The sequence below is a fragment of the Dermacentor silvarum genome, chromosome 1, assembly GCF_013339745.2.
Source record: "Dermacentor silvarum isolate Dsil-2018 chromosome 1, BIME_Dsil_1.4, whole genome shotgun sequence".
In the NCBI taxonomy this organism is placed as follows: domain Eukaryota; kingdom Metazoa; phylum Arthropoda; class Arachnida; order Ixodida; family Ixodidae; genus Dermacentor; species Dermacentor silvarum.
The window spans coordinates 172032535-172048183 of NC_051154.1; the positions used below are offsets into that span (position 1 = coordinate 172032535).

Sequence of the window (15649 nt, forward strand, 5' to 3'; positions counted from 1 at the left end):
TACGTTAGATTTATTTGTAATAAATTTTCCTACAGAAGAACTCGCTCATGCCACCTTTTCGCATATCACTCTGCCGGCGCTATTTCGGAGTCTGGCATCCTCCCTGCGTGGACCCATAACTCATAAGACAGCATCCGACAGAGCATCACCTCCGAGATAACTACTGCAGCTTACCTCGCGAGTAACAACGTTCGTCTCTAGCGATTTAAAGTGCGGAAGGATCGTGCAGCCCTTTCATTCGCGATTTTCTCAACTGAATAACTGCACTGCTTCTTCAAATGCTAATTCAAATATCCAATACAAATGCTAAATATATGTGGCTTGAGCTGGCATAGCGATGCAGCCTTCACGTCGGAAGATTACAAGCACATCGAAATAAGCGCACCTTAACTTCAACTCGGGACACACTCCGATTTCCCCATTGAACAACACGTAAAACGCAGAAATACTTTTATGAGATAACCATTGGAACAATTTCATAAAATCTACTGTATTTAAGACAAACTCAAATTCTAGCAACTGCCGGAAGCAGAATCTTGACTTGGGACCTAATACTTTTTACAAAAATTGCCGAAAATCAAGTTAAAAGAAAAATTGAATCATTAAGTTTACAAATCTGTAACTCTGCACTAAATACGGATATCGTAGTTCTGTCAACTTCATCTGTTAGAGCACCTAGAGAGCACAAATTTGATATCTAAATTTACGGCTTACGTGAAATTGATGCAATGCTTACGAGTATTCCGCAAATGCCCTACTCACAAACTTGTGGTACAATTGAAAGCGCTGTATAAAACATCAGTTCTGTCCGCATTGATGCCTTCACATGTGTAGTTAACAATTTTGAAAACACGGTACTCGAGGTTTTTTTTTTTCATCTTTTCAATTCTCAACAATTTTTGTAAAAAAAAATTATGGCTTAAAAAGTCAGTTTCACGCGAAAGGCAAAGCATGAATTGCGATGGCAAATTATTAGACTTGTATAAACGTGCAAACATTCACTTACTAAGTAAACGAACAAGCATGGTGCTACGCACGCACAGGCAAACATGAACACATCTCACTTGATGACCGTGGACACTCGCTGTCAAAACGCTGGCGTGCGGAAGCGCAGTAGCAGCAGCGAGCGAATTGACTTTCGTGCTGCCACTCGCTTCAACGCAAACTAAGCGGCAAGAACACGGCGCACACAAAGCTATTGGCCCTAGGCACGCCTAGATTCTCTACATAGCTTTCAAGATAGGGCCTGCGCGTCCGCACCATACGCAGCCGCCTTGAGTCGAATTAACGGAAGCCTACTGTACAGAATTCGGCGTAACCCAAATAGAGGGAGATGAGTTGTCTCGTACAGGTTTCATGAGGCAGGGCATTCAACATTAGGTCTCAATTACTGGATTACTATACTACCTGCTTGGCAAGCGCTCTCATTTGCGAGTCTGCCAATGATTGATGATGTGTTGTGCAAATATGAAACCAGAGTGCTGAATGTGTGGTAAAAGTGGCAAGACTTGTTGGAAGTCGTTTAACCTACAAACTTGTGTAATACTGCACACTGACTTTAGTATAAACAAAACTGTGGAAAAGGGTGCGGCTATTACACAAGTCCATACAGCAGCAGTACGTTGTGATGAATTATTCTTCTAACAAGGCAAACATTTTTTGCGTGTGTATCATTCAACTTTACATTTGGCATCATTGCTTGCCTAGTCTGTTAAATCTTTGTTGCTAACAGGCAGCAAAATCAGCATACATGTCTGCAGCAGCTTGCTTTTCTGACAATGGGGTGCACATACAACAATGGTATTAAAGTTTTTCCAGACAGACCAGGCAGGTAAAGAAAAGCTTTAGTGAATGATACGAGCCAGAAAATGCGACCTTGTTGTGAAGTCGAGAGTGAAAACAAAGCAGCAGTGAGGGAAAAATCTTATTCTAAGGTCGTTTGAAAGAAAACAAGTCACATATCAATTGGTTTTTGATCCCTAGGGGTGTTTTAGTGCTGGAAATTCGACCTACATTGGTATTTATTTCAACACATTATTAACGTAGCAAACTGAACCTAGCATGTGGATGCTACAATAGAATGTTTATATACATATTAGCAGCAGCCTACTTACATCCACAAGATGGATGTCTCTCATAATTAAAATAAAGAAAAATCCTTATTTTCATAAAATTTATTGACTCCATTTTTCAGAACATTGGTTGTTTTTGTCCTGTAAATAAATATTCTGATACAAATACCACATCCTTATTAAACACAAGAAGATGAAATGGGGAAGCACGTGCAGCATACGTCCATTGAACGTATGAACTTTGTACAACTTCATAATTAACATGGTGCCCACAAAGAAAATGAAACAGCCACAAAGCACAACGAACCAGAATATCTCGAGAGTCAATAAATAGCCTTGTAAACAAAGACATGTAAACAAAACTTTTTTTTTTAAATGTGGTGGTGGGTGGCGGTGGTGGCGGTGAAACAATGGTAGTATGTACACACTGTGCCCAATTCATAGGCAGGTTGATGATCCAGCTATGAAAAAAAAAAAAAAGTGCTGAACCCGGAATCTGGCTTTACTCTGTCAGCCATGTTGCTGATCAGTCTAGGGTACACTGCTCTGACAGACACACGAACACACAAAGCACAAAAATCATGCATACCATATGCCACTCATTTCCACGCATCCCTCTACAACGGCAAGGAAAGGCCTGAGTGCTTCCACAATACCACAGATGTGTCCTACACCAGTACCTATACATGCAAGCATTCTTTCTAGCCCTTGGTTCCCCCTCGGCAAAATTGGCAAGGGCTCCCCAACAGGTGGTTGAAAAAAAATTCAAGAGAAAAACTGTAGAATGGGAAGGGCCGGCTGCACATGTAACACCGATGTGTCCTACACCAGTACCTATACATACATGTAAGCATTCTTTCCAGCCCTTGGTTCCCCCTCGGCAAAATTGGCAAGGGCTCCCCAACAGGTGGTTGAAAAAAAATTCCAAGAGAAAAACTGTAGAATGGGAAAGGCCAGCTGCACATGTAACACCGATGTGTCCTACACCAGTACCTATACATACATGTAAGCATTCTTTCCAGCCCTTGGTTCCCCCTCGGCAAAATGGGCAAGGACTCCCCAACAGGTGGTTGAAAAAAAAATTCAAGAGAAAAACTGTAGAATGGGAAAGGCTGGCTGCACATATAACACCAATGCCCAAATATTTCATTTTGCTAAGCCAATTCAACACATACACAAGACTAAATCTGCTTATGTGCAGCTTTAAACCAAAGCAAGCATAGCTGCCTCCATCTCTCATTGCACATAAAAAAAAATGTGGTGGGCAAAAAGTCCATAATCTTATAGTCCCCATCTTAAGAAAACCAACACACCAGCATAATACTAGCTAAAACATGTGTTCAAAAGCACCCTCCACTTTGAAAATTGAAGTTTGTGCAAAACCCTCCAATCCTGGTTGACTTCCTCAAACCCCCCCCCCCCCAAAAAAAATGGGCCAAAAATAAATAAACAAATAAAAAGGATGCCCATCAAGCCAAAGCAAAATTTCATGCTGTGAATGTAACTATGCTATAAAGGGAGCACTTCACAAGATAACCTCAAGAGAAATTAAGTACAGTGCAGTCCAGTTATAGTGATACGCACATACACATCACTTATATGAATCAGCCACTGTAGCAGAATCAACTTCTGTAGCGACTTTACACAAAAAGTAATGTAGTGTGTAAATATAATGCAACCATGATTACAATCACGGGGAACTGTGGGCTTTTAATAGCATCCTTGATCAACTGCACCAGACATCCTTACCCGAGTGGGGTGGACCCAACCAAAGCAGTTATTAGTTGCCGCTCTATGTCACGGCACCGGAGAAAAGGTCGGGGGTGGCAAGCACATATTTAAAAACGTTTTCCCTAAGCACAAACCTTTTGTTGAGGGACACAAATGCCTTTTAATAATGGTGATTTACCTTTAAAGGCAGCACACAAGCAGCAGGAAACTTGGAACAGCAAAGCCTTCCAAGGGTATGGTCAGAGGCTGGCAAGCCAAACTTTTTTTTTTTTTGCAAACTTTCATAAAACTTGATGCAACAGTTTTAAAATCGTAGGAGCCCAAATTTGTAAACTTTACAGAAAATTCGCCAGAGTTGGCAGGTATGCAAATGGTAACCAAAAGTTGGTGTACTTGTAGAGGTAGTAGCTGGAAACTCCAACATATGGGGTATGAGCAATGCTGCTGTTTACAAGCTTTTTATGACACAAGGAGCAATTCCAAGAACCACTTACATTGTGGCCCTGCAATTACCGTGATGTAGCGGCGCTGTCAGAGCCTTCATTACTACCTTCATAGCCTAATTTATTTTGCCTGCATCATGTGCACTGGGCGCAAAATATGCAAATATGCAAAAATGCAGTTGTTCACCACAACCCACCTTTGTTATGTTCCACAGTGGGGCATTGCGCATAATACTCGCTTTGGCACAACTCCAGGGCCGTCTGATCAAGGGTGTTATTAAAAAACACATTATAATCAGGGTGTCGAACTGAATCTTACATAAAAACTGTACTCAAACTGAAATTTTGACCATAACTAACCTGAACCACAACCAATATTTATGAAATGGGCCTGAACCCAAATAAATAATAATAACGGTTTCCAGTAGTTCAAGCATATTTGGTGGCGTGGATACAAATGCATTAGGCTAATCAAAACAGCTTTCCTTCAGTACTCTGCCCGCGTCATTAGCAGCCTGCTATGACTTGTAATGCGGTTTGTATACATGAGTCAGGACAGATGCTGTGTCAAAAAGTAAGGTACCTTGCAGTCTCACACTCAGCTGTGCCAGATAGAGGCTGCAATGCATATGAAACGAGGTGCACCACTCTTGTTGTCATCCATCAGTATAAATAATGGTTGAAATGAGTTATCAGTTTATTTCATTCTGCATCTGGTCTATGTAGTTAGTCACCACCACAAGGTTGCTTGATTATTGCCTGCAGTGTGTATTTGCAAACTTGCAATTTTTTTATTAATGCAAGAAACAAAATCGCACATTAATTTATTCAGAACTATTCAATTTTTTTATGTTCATGTCTGCTGCAGCTATGTAAAATTTAATTTTCATGCTTGGAAAAATGTAAAAAATCAAGCCCTGTCCCCCACCATGCCAGTAAAATCCCCTCCAATTCTTCCAGGTAAAAACTTGCACACAGAGGCGATTCAATGGTAGCCTGCGTGCACCGCATTACACTAGTCCATGAAGTGGTATAGATTTTAATTTTCCCAAATCAGAACGAAATTGAAGCAGCTTGAACCCAAACCTGAACCAACCCAATATTTTCTTCCTGTTCGACATCCTGATTACAACGCAACAATTTGCAATGCAACTGTAGGTGGGCTTTAATATAGGGTGTTCTAGCCTAGTGTGGACGCATGGTCAACTACTACAATGTACATTGCAGTCCACTGTTAAAGGGAACGCATATGTACAGCACATGCTAAATTTACCCCCTGGCATGTGTGGAATTGTCCAGCTTTGCAGCCGGTGAGGCGACTAGTGGTTGGTGGCATTGGTACCTTTCTACAAGCCCTGTTCAATACATTGACATTGCTTCAGCTAGCACTTGCAGCTGGAGTGCACGCAAAATGGGAGCTGCACACTGGAGTGTTCCCTTAAACAGTGGACCGTACTTATACACCTGATTAGGACCTGATGTGTTGGCAAACCAAACTGTGTGGCCTCACTTGTGCAGATGCACATCTGTGCAGATGAGGCAGAGCTGACACACACAACCTTATGATGCAGCACCCTGCCTTTATGTGCCAACTCTTCGGGCCCTGTTTAACATTACTGGATAGCGGATTTAAGGCCAGTGAAAATATAATAACGAGCTACAATGACCAGATGTCGGGGTTTTGTGAATATCCTTATAAATGAATTGCACTGTAGAGATGACAGAGACCTCAATAAAGAACAAGAAAAAGGTCTCCAGGAGGAGTGAAAGACATGTTGAAAAGTAATAAGAAGCTGAAACAATGTTTCAAAAATCCTTAAATAAGCTATATCACCTGGTGACAATAGTGACTAAAATACAACAGTCACTAAAAGAACAATAAAACACACAGTACATTGCTGTTTGATGTATGCACTTGTGGTTACATGAAGTCTTGTCAATTATTAAGTGTTCTCCAAAGTAGAACAGGTTGTTGAACATTCTTCGCAACTAAAAAAAAAAAAAAACTTGGCCTGCTCAAAATTCCTTGAACTGTGTTGTCAATAAAGCCAGTCTTCCCTCAACCTTATGTAATAAAGCATGTCAATGAATAACCTTTCCAATGAAAACAGAAAAAGTTAAGGGAAAAAGATGATGGAGAAACATGTCACATATATACAGAATTAAGAAAAAAGAAAGGGGGGGTCAAGGAAATGGCCTTTACAATTAGCACGCACACATGCCAGTGAGTGGAAGTTGTCATGGAATCCAACTTGACTGCCTTGATAGAATAGGTTCCAAAGGCAAGGTAGGCAAGCTTGAAAAGGGGTCAAAGTGCCTGGCCTTGGATGATCAGCTGTCTTCAAGGACTTTGATGACACACTGCATGCTTTTTGTGGCTCTATTTCCAAGCACACCCTGCAAAAAAATAAAAGGCCACATCAATACATCAAATATCTTTACAAAAGCACATATTAGGCATATTTTTACTGCAGGTGAGAACTTATGCCAAGTGGACATTAAGCTATGCTAATGTCCACTTGGCATAAGTTCTTGGTAGCAAGTATAGCTAAGCTATACCTGCTGCGTAGAGCACTCAAAACGGATGAAAGCCTATTCAAAACACAGTAGCCAGCCCTTGCATATGAATATTAAGGAACGTGGAAAGTACAGTTAAATCTTAATATAACAAAGTCGGTAAAATCGGCACTTTACTTTGTAATATTGAAATTATGTTACAATGAAATTTGACCTTTTATGCAAATAAGTAGGCATGTGTGAATACCAAATAGTGGATTTTGAATCCAATATCGAATATTACAATATCTTTCACAAAATTTAATGCTTACAAGTTTTCTGGAAGAAAATATGATGCTGCACATTCTCGGGAGTTTCTTAAAATAGCATAACAAGAATTTAACAAGCTATCACTAACTTACGGTACACAGAAATAAAAATATGCAATATGGTCTACTCTTATGAAAGGGAACACCAAAATAGTATGCCAGCACTGATTACAGCTCAGTTCTAGGGTATGAAGGCGTAAAAAATATTTATCGATATAATTTGTTCTGAATAGAATCAAGTGCTCTTTTCCCTTGGAAACTAATCAATTGGTGCTGTTCTGTTGTACTAAAAAAAAAAAAAAAAAAGATTACCAGTTTGGTGGATGTGTGTTTTTGCGGCAATCTTTTATTTATTGCATAGAAAGTTTCGCTTTCCAGTTTTTCTCCAAAATACAGGAAGGCTATGTCAACTTTACGGCAGGTGGGTTATCGTAAGGCCAATCTGCACAGCACACGAACGGACCGTGCATCACCTCCGTGCTTAGCCGGCACTTATGGTAAAAATCAGGAACCGTCCGCACCGTTTCATTGTCACGTTCGGCGCGATTTGCCACCGGTCAAAGACTCTGAAATCTGGAGGGTGACGCCTAGTTTGCGCGACGCTCGCTCCCCCCTCTCCCCACGTTCATCCGCCGTCCGCGCAAATGCAACACCTTCGTGCCCGCCGTGTAACTTCAAAGCTAGTCTTGCAACGGGTTGCTCGAAGCTACAAGAAGGAACAGATGTGCGTCTACAAACAGCGTCGGGAACGAGAGGCCGCCATAAGGTGTCTCGCAATGACGGCAGCCGTGAGCAACTTTGTTGCCATCCCTTGTACTCGTTTTCGTTAGCGAAACGGTTCGTTGGCTTTCCGCGTGCCGCACGGCTGCTGCGACTAGATCTGCGTCGATTCCGCACCAAACAGTAACTTGAGACGGCGACACCGGAGAAGCAGCGCTGATTAGGCCTAGTGGCCGGCCTAGGCAGTGTGGCTGCGAATAAAATTAGTGGTAATGGACCACAAGCCGTCGCGGAATGCTTGCCGCTAATATGTGCGTACGGGTGGTTCATCATTGATCAGTCCCGAAAACACGCGCGCGGTTTATATTGACGGTTGCTGAAACGGCGTGAAGATAGTCACCGCGTATCCAACATGATCTGCGTGCCTATCAGCGGCTAATCAGCCCGATCTTTGCACATGCTCGATGAAATACGCGCCGGTTTTGCTGCCATTCCCTCTGTCTGCGTCGCGTTGTCATTTCGATGGGTCCTGTCGACCAGGACGAACCTTGTACCGCCAGAGGTGGACCCGGCCAACGCTGCACCGTTCTGCAAATTGCGGCGTTCGGGCGCTGCGTGTGCGATCCACACATCAGGTCGACATCGGGGAGCGTTCGCAGTAACAAAGTCTGCTACCGTGTCAGCCGAGGCAGACCATCCATGGCGTGCTTGGTGCTCTTTTTGCGCCGGAAATGGAGTGAAATGCTTGCTTGGGCAGCATCGAGCACGAGGGGCTCCGCGGCACACGCGACATGTGGAACTGTGTGGATCTCGGCACCGAATACATAGAACATTTGAAAAATCGAATAGTAGATATTCAATTCACGAATCGAATTATTCTAACCTGCCGTATTTGATTCCATTCGGTGATATTCGAGTAGCTGCACACCCCTACAAATAAGTACAATCTCTGACAGATTTTTTTAACACGGAAGGGGCAACAAAATATTCTGATTTATCGGCCAATCATAAAATAAGTCGCAGTTTCGCCTCAAAGGCGAAGCATCGATTACAATAGCAATTAGACAGCTATATACGAAGTAAGGATAATAGTTTTATCGGACGTGCGAACTTGCGAACATTCGCTTACTAAATAAATTAGCAAGCATGGTGTCACGCGCGCTCAAGCAAACATGAACACATATCACTCAATGACTGGGGGGCACTCGCTGGCGTGAGGAAGCGCGGCAGCAGCAATGTGCGAATTAACCTTCGTGCTGCATCTCGCTTCAACGCGAACTAGGCGGTGCGAACACAGCGCACACGAAACTATCAGCACTCGGCGCACTCTGTCCCCATCGCAGATCCCTTTCAAGATAAGGCCGCGCTTGGTCGCGCCATATGCAGCCAATGCCGGAGTAGACCCCCTCCTCCTCCCTTCCCTCGGTACCTTGCGCAATGGAAGATGGCGTGCTTCCTCCCCGCCTTCCTCCCTCGATCGCGCGAGGCCGAGCCACCATTGCCGGCTCACCCTAGCACGCTTTCACTCGCAGATATGGCGCGCGGCCACGATGTTATCGCATTTGTACTTTATACGGAACTTCACTGCGACGCCGATGCCAACGGCGGAAATGTGCCTGGAGTGCTATCGCATTAAAACATCTAACCGCTATCGCATTAAAACAAATTACGACGAGAGAAAATTCTCATGTTGTTGAATTTAAAAGTCAGTAACCAGATACGGTTCCATGCAGCGTCGACGATATGTTTACAACACCAGTACAAAGCAAAGCCTGCAAAGCACCTGCTGAGTTTGACACACACTTCAAGCTCTTCAGGTGGCTTTTCGAAGTTGACTTTCCCATTGTAATGATGTCAATCACCTTTAGGCATGATAGCAGTGTCCAAAGACACTACAGCCAAATATACTTGTGTTAAGGGGCGACATGGGTCCCGGATAAAAACACTTTTGTTATTAACCTAGACACAATTTTCAGGTAATATTCAACCTTGTGTGCTGATTACAAATATGCAGTTAGTTTTTCCCAAGTCAGTCCAAGAAAAATATGTTCCAATTATTTATGTGTTATAAATTTGGGATGTGACTTGCAAAAAATTTACTGCACTAAGAGCTAAAATTAAGCAGGTATCTTCCTGAATGTTCAAAGAGTGCAAGTTTGCATTTTAGTGTTTATATCTGTATTTTAGCTGAAGTTATGAAATTTTTAGAGTTGCAACTTTGCAAATGTGAATTTTTATTAGTGATTCCTCCAATATTTCAAATTTTGCAGTGTCCTAAAACACCCTATCATAGCTTTTGTGCACACTCTGACTCTCTAGCATTCCGGCAAAAAAGAAATCAAGAGGATTGAATGAGTAACAGTGACACAGTGCTGTTGGAAAAATCATTCTTTGAGAAAAATGCAAAAAATTACAGTGTGTGCAAAAATGGCATTTTATGCTACAATACCAGGTAGTTTTCTTCAGAAGCAGCATTGAAGGCTTGTTTTGGCAGGAAAGCAAGCGGCGAACATGCTCTTTCAAACAAGACTGAGATGGCCTGGCTATGATAGATGGTTTTGGAATGGCAAATGACACAAAATGGGCCACGTCAGCACTTTCATGGGCAAAACTGAACATTTAATTGGACAAATACAGTGTTTTCTTCCTCAACGGCGTGTCATTCTGAGCTAGTTCTGAGCTGCCAGCAGGTGCGCCCTGGTATGGGGATTAGAAAAAATAATAAAAATGATTGCTAAATTTTTACTGAATTTTTTGTCTCCAGGACCCATGTGCCTCCTTAAAACCGAATTGCTGAAACTTACTTTCCGGCAGGCATTTCTAGAGCCTATGTATGGCTCAAACACAGAGCCATGATGGCTGTGGTGTGACCAAACTAGCAAAACAACCGAATGGTGGCATGGCTTGTTCACTTGATCTAGCCTTGTGTAGCTCCACGATGGCAGCGGCAATTTAAACAAGCCTGTTGTCAGTGGCTGTGTATACACCACATTGCAATCGTTTAGCAACATTCTAAAAAAAAAAATACTAGGATTGTTTCCCGATAGACAGTGTTCCTGGCATAGCCTTTATGCGGAGTTTGTTACTTTCAATGTTCAGAAGTCACCCCCAACCTCTGTTTTCAAGGAACTCAAGGCGCACATTTATTTTCAAGCAGTTATAAGGGCCCTTGAATGTCCTTTTCCAAATTCAAGGATTTTCAAGGATTTCAAGGAGGTGTATGAACCCTGCCCTAACATGAATGTACAGCAGAACCTCGTTCAAACATTTTGGGAAAAAATGTGAGAAAATAAATTTGCGTAGCTTGAACCAGAGGCCCATTGCTAAAGAGACAGCGGAGCTGATGGGCATCTAGCTAGTCCTGGCTTTTGGGCTAGGCTAAGCACTACCAAGTCATCCCCAGCATTTCCTGGAATTTATTGATTATTGATCAATTATCGATTAGCTAATGATTGGCTATCGCAAGGTATTGGCCATGTATTAGGGCTAGGCTAAGCACTACCAAGTCATTCACAGCATTTCCCAGAATTTATTGATTATTTGTCGATTACCAATTAGCTATTGATTGGCTATCACAAGGTATTTGCCACATTAAGTGTGCACTCCAGCATTCCTCGCATGTCTCTGTCTGGAAAGAGTACATCATCATCTATGATACCGTACAAAACTGTACCATTTACAATAGCTGGAGCCCGTACGTGCGAGCACGATCGCTCGCTGCTTAGGACGTGGACTAGGCACTTGCGGACGGCAATGCCGGAAGCTCGCTTTGTAAATGGCCTCCAAGCTTGCTCACATGGCGCGTCGCGCCATCACGGAGGCCATAGTTTGTTTGCCTCTTGCTTCTACTGCCACTTCCACCGTCGGCGCTGCAGTCTGGCATGCTCAGTCTTGGGGCGCCGAGCGATCGTGAACTGGCGCATTGTTCTCAATGCCATCGGCCGCTGCCGTGTGATGCCGGTTGGCACCGACGCCGAAAATCCGTCGAAGATTTCCCCCTGGTGGTTGGGCCTTAAACATTCACTTGGCAAGGATCGTTGCGGCATGAGACGCAGATGCACGCAGAGCTGGTGGAGGCCACCAGCTCTGCATGCACCAGCTCGTTGTCGTATTGCGTAATGAGACTGAGCTGGTAAGCGACGCTAAAATATGATGCACCAGAGCCAAACATGATCAATCATGCTCACTTGGCCTGCAGACGCATTTAGACAGATGGCAGGTAGACGAGGATTAAGAAGAAAAAAAAAAGGCAGGGGGAGGGGACATCGCGCAAACTTGCCGTGGGCCTCCCGATTTGAGGGCACCGACCGTGTTCGACGCGTGTGGCGCCAATGACAATGAGGAGTCGTGCTGAGTGATGTGATGCACACTCGCCGCTTTTGTGTGTCATGCAGATTGGCCTCGTAACAAGCTGATGATAACCCACAGAAACCACCTGCCCTAAAGATGGAAAAACCCTCCTGCTTTCTGGAAGAAAACTGGAGCAATACTTTCTAAGCAATAAAAGATTGCCATTAGGCACAGTATGGCCCACTATTCAACTGAAAACCCCATTGGTATTTCACTACTTCTTCAGCTTCAGAGGGAAAAAGCACTTTCTATTTGACAGACATTCTATGGCTAAAAAATATTTCCCAGACCTTCGTATACGAACTGAGTTGTTTTTAGCGCTGGCATACTAATTTGGTGGTCCCTTTAATAAGAGGAGAGCATACTATGCATCTCAATTCATAGGTACCTAAATTACTGATAGCTAGCAAGATTCTTGCAGGGTAATTTCCTGGGCATGTGCAGCACTGTTTCTTGCATAAAATTTGGAAGCATAAAAGTTTGTGCTAAATTTTCTGATATTCGATAAAAAATCTACTATTCAGTATCCGCACGCCCTTAATTTTTACATTGAAACTATAAGCAGTCAGCCGGGGATTGCAGAAAAGTTTGTTAATGTGGTGTTCGTCGTAACGTGTTTCACTGTACATTCTTTTACAAGAAACCTCACTATGTGAGCATAAAATGTGTGGACAAGCTCCAGGAAAAAATGACATTCGAAAACATCTCGGACGTTGACGCAAATGATGAGAAGGAGGAGTAGGATGTTGCTGAAGTTCACTTGGAAATTTCTGCTTGTAGACCCCTTGTACATTATACAGTAGACTTTCATTTTCGACTCCAGTTAATTCGATCCGGACCGAAGGTCCCGGCTGCCACCCATGCATTTCTATGGGCCGAAACATTTATTTCGAATCTAAAATTGGCAATCGCCGGTCCACGCGCACACGCGTGACCCCAATAACGACCCCTTTAGTGGCAGCATCTGTCTCGGCTGAGCTTAGGGGACAGTGAGTGCTTTGAATACTACAGTCATCTCCTGTCGAAAGCACAATACTACGGTATTTACCCAATTCTAACAGGCGCCTTTTCAAGAAAATTGGGCTGAAAATTGCCGAATACAAAACCAGAACCGCCTTCGTGGTATTCATACGCTTTATTGCATAATATGGCTGTATTGCGGCAAAGCAGACTTTAAAAATCATGCGGCAAAGCTGACTTTAAAACTGCAGGGAACCTGACTTTAGGGAACCAGCCGCCATTCTAAAAAATCGGGTGTGTTATTCGACTTTGGATACATAGAAAGTGGGTGCGCGATTGTGTTGGAGGTGTGTTAAATTTGAGCAAATACTGCCAAATGAATCAGCGGTGTGTGTTGACGTTTTTTCTGCATCTTGTTCAATTCAACCCACTGAATAATTTGATCAATTTTGTCAGTCCTGTCACGGTCGAATTTACGGATGTCAATTGTATATTGCTCATTGATTTCAAAATTCCTTATCAAATGCAACTATGAAGTTATTACGTAACACGTTCAGCCCAGATATGATGACAGATGAATACAAAACTGCATGAAAGTCATTTAACCATACTATACTTTGCCACCATATTTGTTCTCTCGCTCGCTCGTTCATGGCAACAGTGATCAAAGACGTTCCCTTTGTACTGATGTGATGACAAATACTACCTCACTGGCCAAGGTTGTTACAATTTGCGTTTACGTCTAATACCGGTGTCACACGGACACTTTTGATTGCAGTCAAGACAGGGCAGGATAGGATTTCTAGATCAAGATTGGTTTCATTTCGTGAGCTCACACAAAGGAGTCAATCGCGATTCTTAAGTTCAATTCCAATCGGGCGCTCAAAAGTGCCTGTGTAACACCAGTATAAATACTAATAAATATGGCACCCCTGTCACCATATTGAAACACTAACTGAAACCATCAGCCTTGCATATACGACGGGCAGTGACTTCGAGGCAAAAGATTTTTGCAAGAAAAAAACCTTACTTAACATTCGAATAAATACAGTACAAGATGTAGGTGAACAGAATGCTCAAGATGTAGAATTTGCAGAAAAATTTTGCAAAAAGTTTTCAATAAAAGAGAAGGCCTTTTCTTTAGACATACAAACAATGCCTTTAGAGACAACTTCAGATGCAAGGTGTGCGTTAGAGACGGGTAAGTACCATGATCAGACATTGTGAGCTACAGTTATAGCTTGAAAATCTTTATAGGGCAAGCCGAAAATAGGCGTTTTCGACAGGAGATGAAGTGTGTTCAATGCATTCCTTGTAGCCTAAGCTCCGCCAAGACAGACCCTACCATTAAAGGGGCTACTATTGGGGTCGCCATAGGGGTAAGGCACGTGCGTGCTGACTGTTCAAGTTCCAATTATCTGGTGAAGGCAAATTTTAGGATTGAAATAACGAAAGTTTGGGTGCATAGAAATGCATGGGCGCCGGTTGGGACTTCCGGTCAGGACCGAATTAGCTGAAAAATCAAATTAACCAGAGTCAAATTAATGGAAGTCTACTGTACACAGGAGAGGCAGGGATTTGTCCTTAGATGATCAGGTTTGTTTGAAAAATAGTTCGCGAGACCAAAACATTGTTCGAAATAACCGTAGAGCATTTTTAGCAGTTCTAAGTTTGTGGCAGTTTTTCTGTATTCCATTACATTTGACCATGCGGGGGCCAACCAATCAGTTCGAGTTATCTATCAATTCGAACTAGGAGATTTCGAATCACTGGGATTTCACTATACTTTTGTGCAGCGAAAATCTCCTGATCACAGAGGAGCATATGCTGTGTCGCATAGCAGTGGGCTAAATTAGTGTAGCCGTAACAACAAATTTAAGATCTCTGCTTTTCGAAAGACAACAAGGCTTGACACTAATGTGCTAGTTTTCAGATTAAGCAATACTTACCGTCAGATTGATAAAATTATGAAATTTCTTAAGTGCATCGACCAATGGATCAAACTTGCCCTCCGGTGTGTACTGCCGCAATTTTTCGGCAAGATCCTGCAAATATGAACATCAATAATGTTAATAAACAGCTCTATACTCACTTGTAACATGTGCATGGCACGATTACATGTTCATACCATGCATGGGCACACAATTACAGGTTCAAGCCCCTAATAATACAGTTGAAGCTTCGTTAATTCAGCACTCAATATTGAAAATTATGAATACCGTAGAGTGGAATCACGTTGACATGACCTTCACGGGAACCGGAAAATAAAGCGTATCATCCAACGTATTATCCAACTAAATCGTATTACTGGGAAAAGAAAAGAAAAGAAAAAAAAAAGTAGCATCCCGAAAAGGGTGTTACGCAGAATCGTATCAATGAGGTTCCACTGTATATCCATGTGTAAGGGCCACACTTTTTTCATAAAATTGGGCCCAAGTTTCTTGAGTTCAATCTGCACAGTCGAATACGTTTATAACGAACTCGATAGTTCCGCGAAAAGTGGTCATTATATCAGTAGTTCATTATATATGGACTCGCCCTTAAGAAC

At 42.6% G+C, this 15649-nt stretch overlaps 1 protein-coding gene across 2 annotated transcripts in view; it reads right to left on the minus strand.

Moving 5' to 3' along the window:
• Positions 1-2158: 2158 nt before the first annotated feature.
• LOC119436394 (wings apart-like protein homolog) overlaps positions 2159-15649 on the minus strand; it is a 134048-nt gene continuing 120557 nt past the window's right edge. Inside the window, exons 17-19 of one of the 2 annotated variants that reach the window (XR_007464048.1) lie at positions 15051-15146; positions 3169-6643; positions 2159-3008 (exon numbers count right to left, since the gene is read on the minus strand). Coding sequence is in view for 1 of the 2 variants with exons in the window: in XM_037703233.2 (XP_037559161.1) it covers positions 6578-6643; positions 15051-15146 (162 nt within the window). In the remaining variant the exon portion in view is untranslated. Of the gene's footprint in view, positions 6644-15050; positions 15147-15649 lie in introns of both variants that reach the window. The other variant, XM_037703233.2, reaches the window with a different exon arrangement.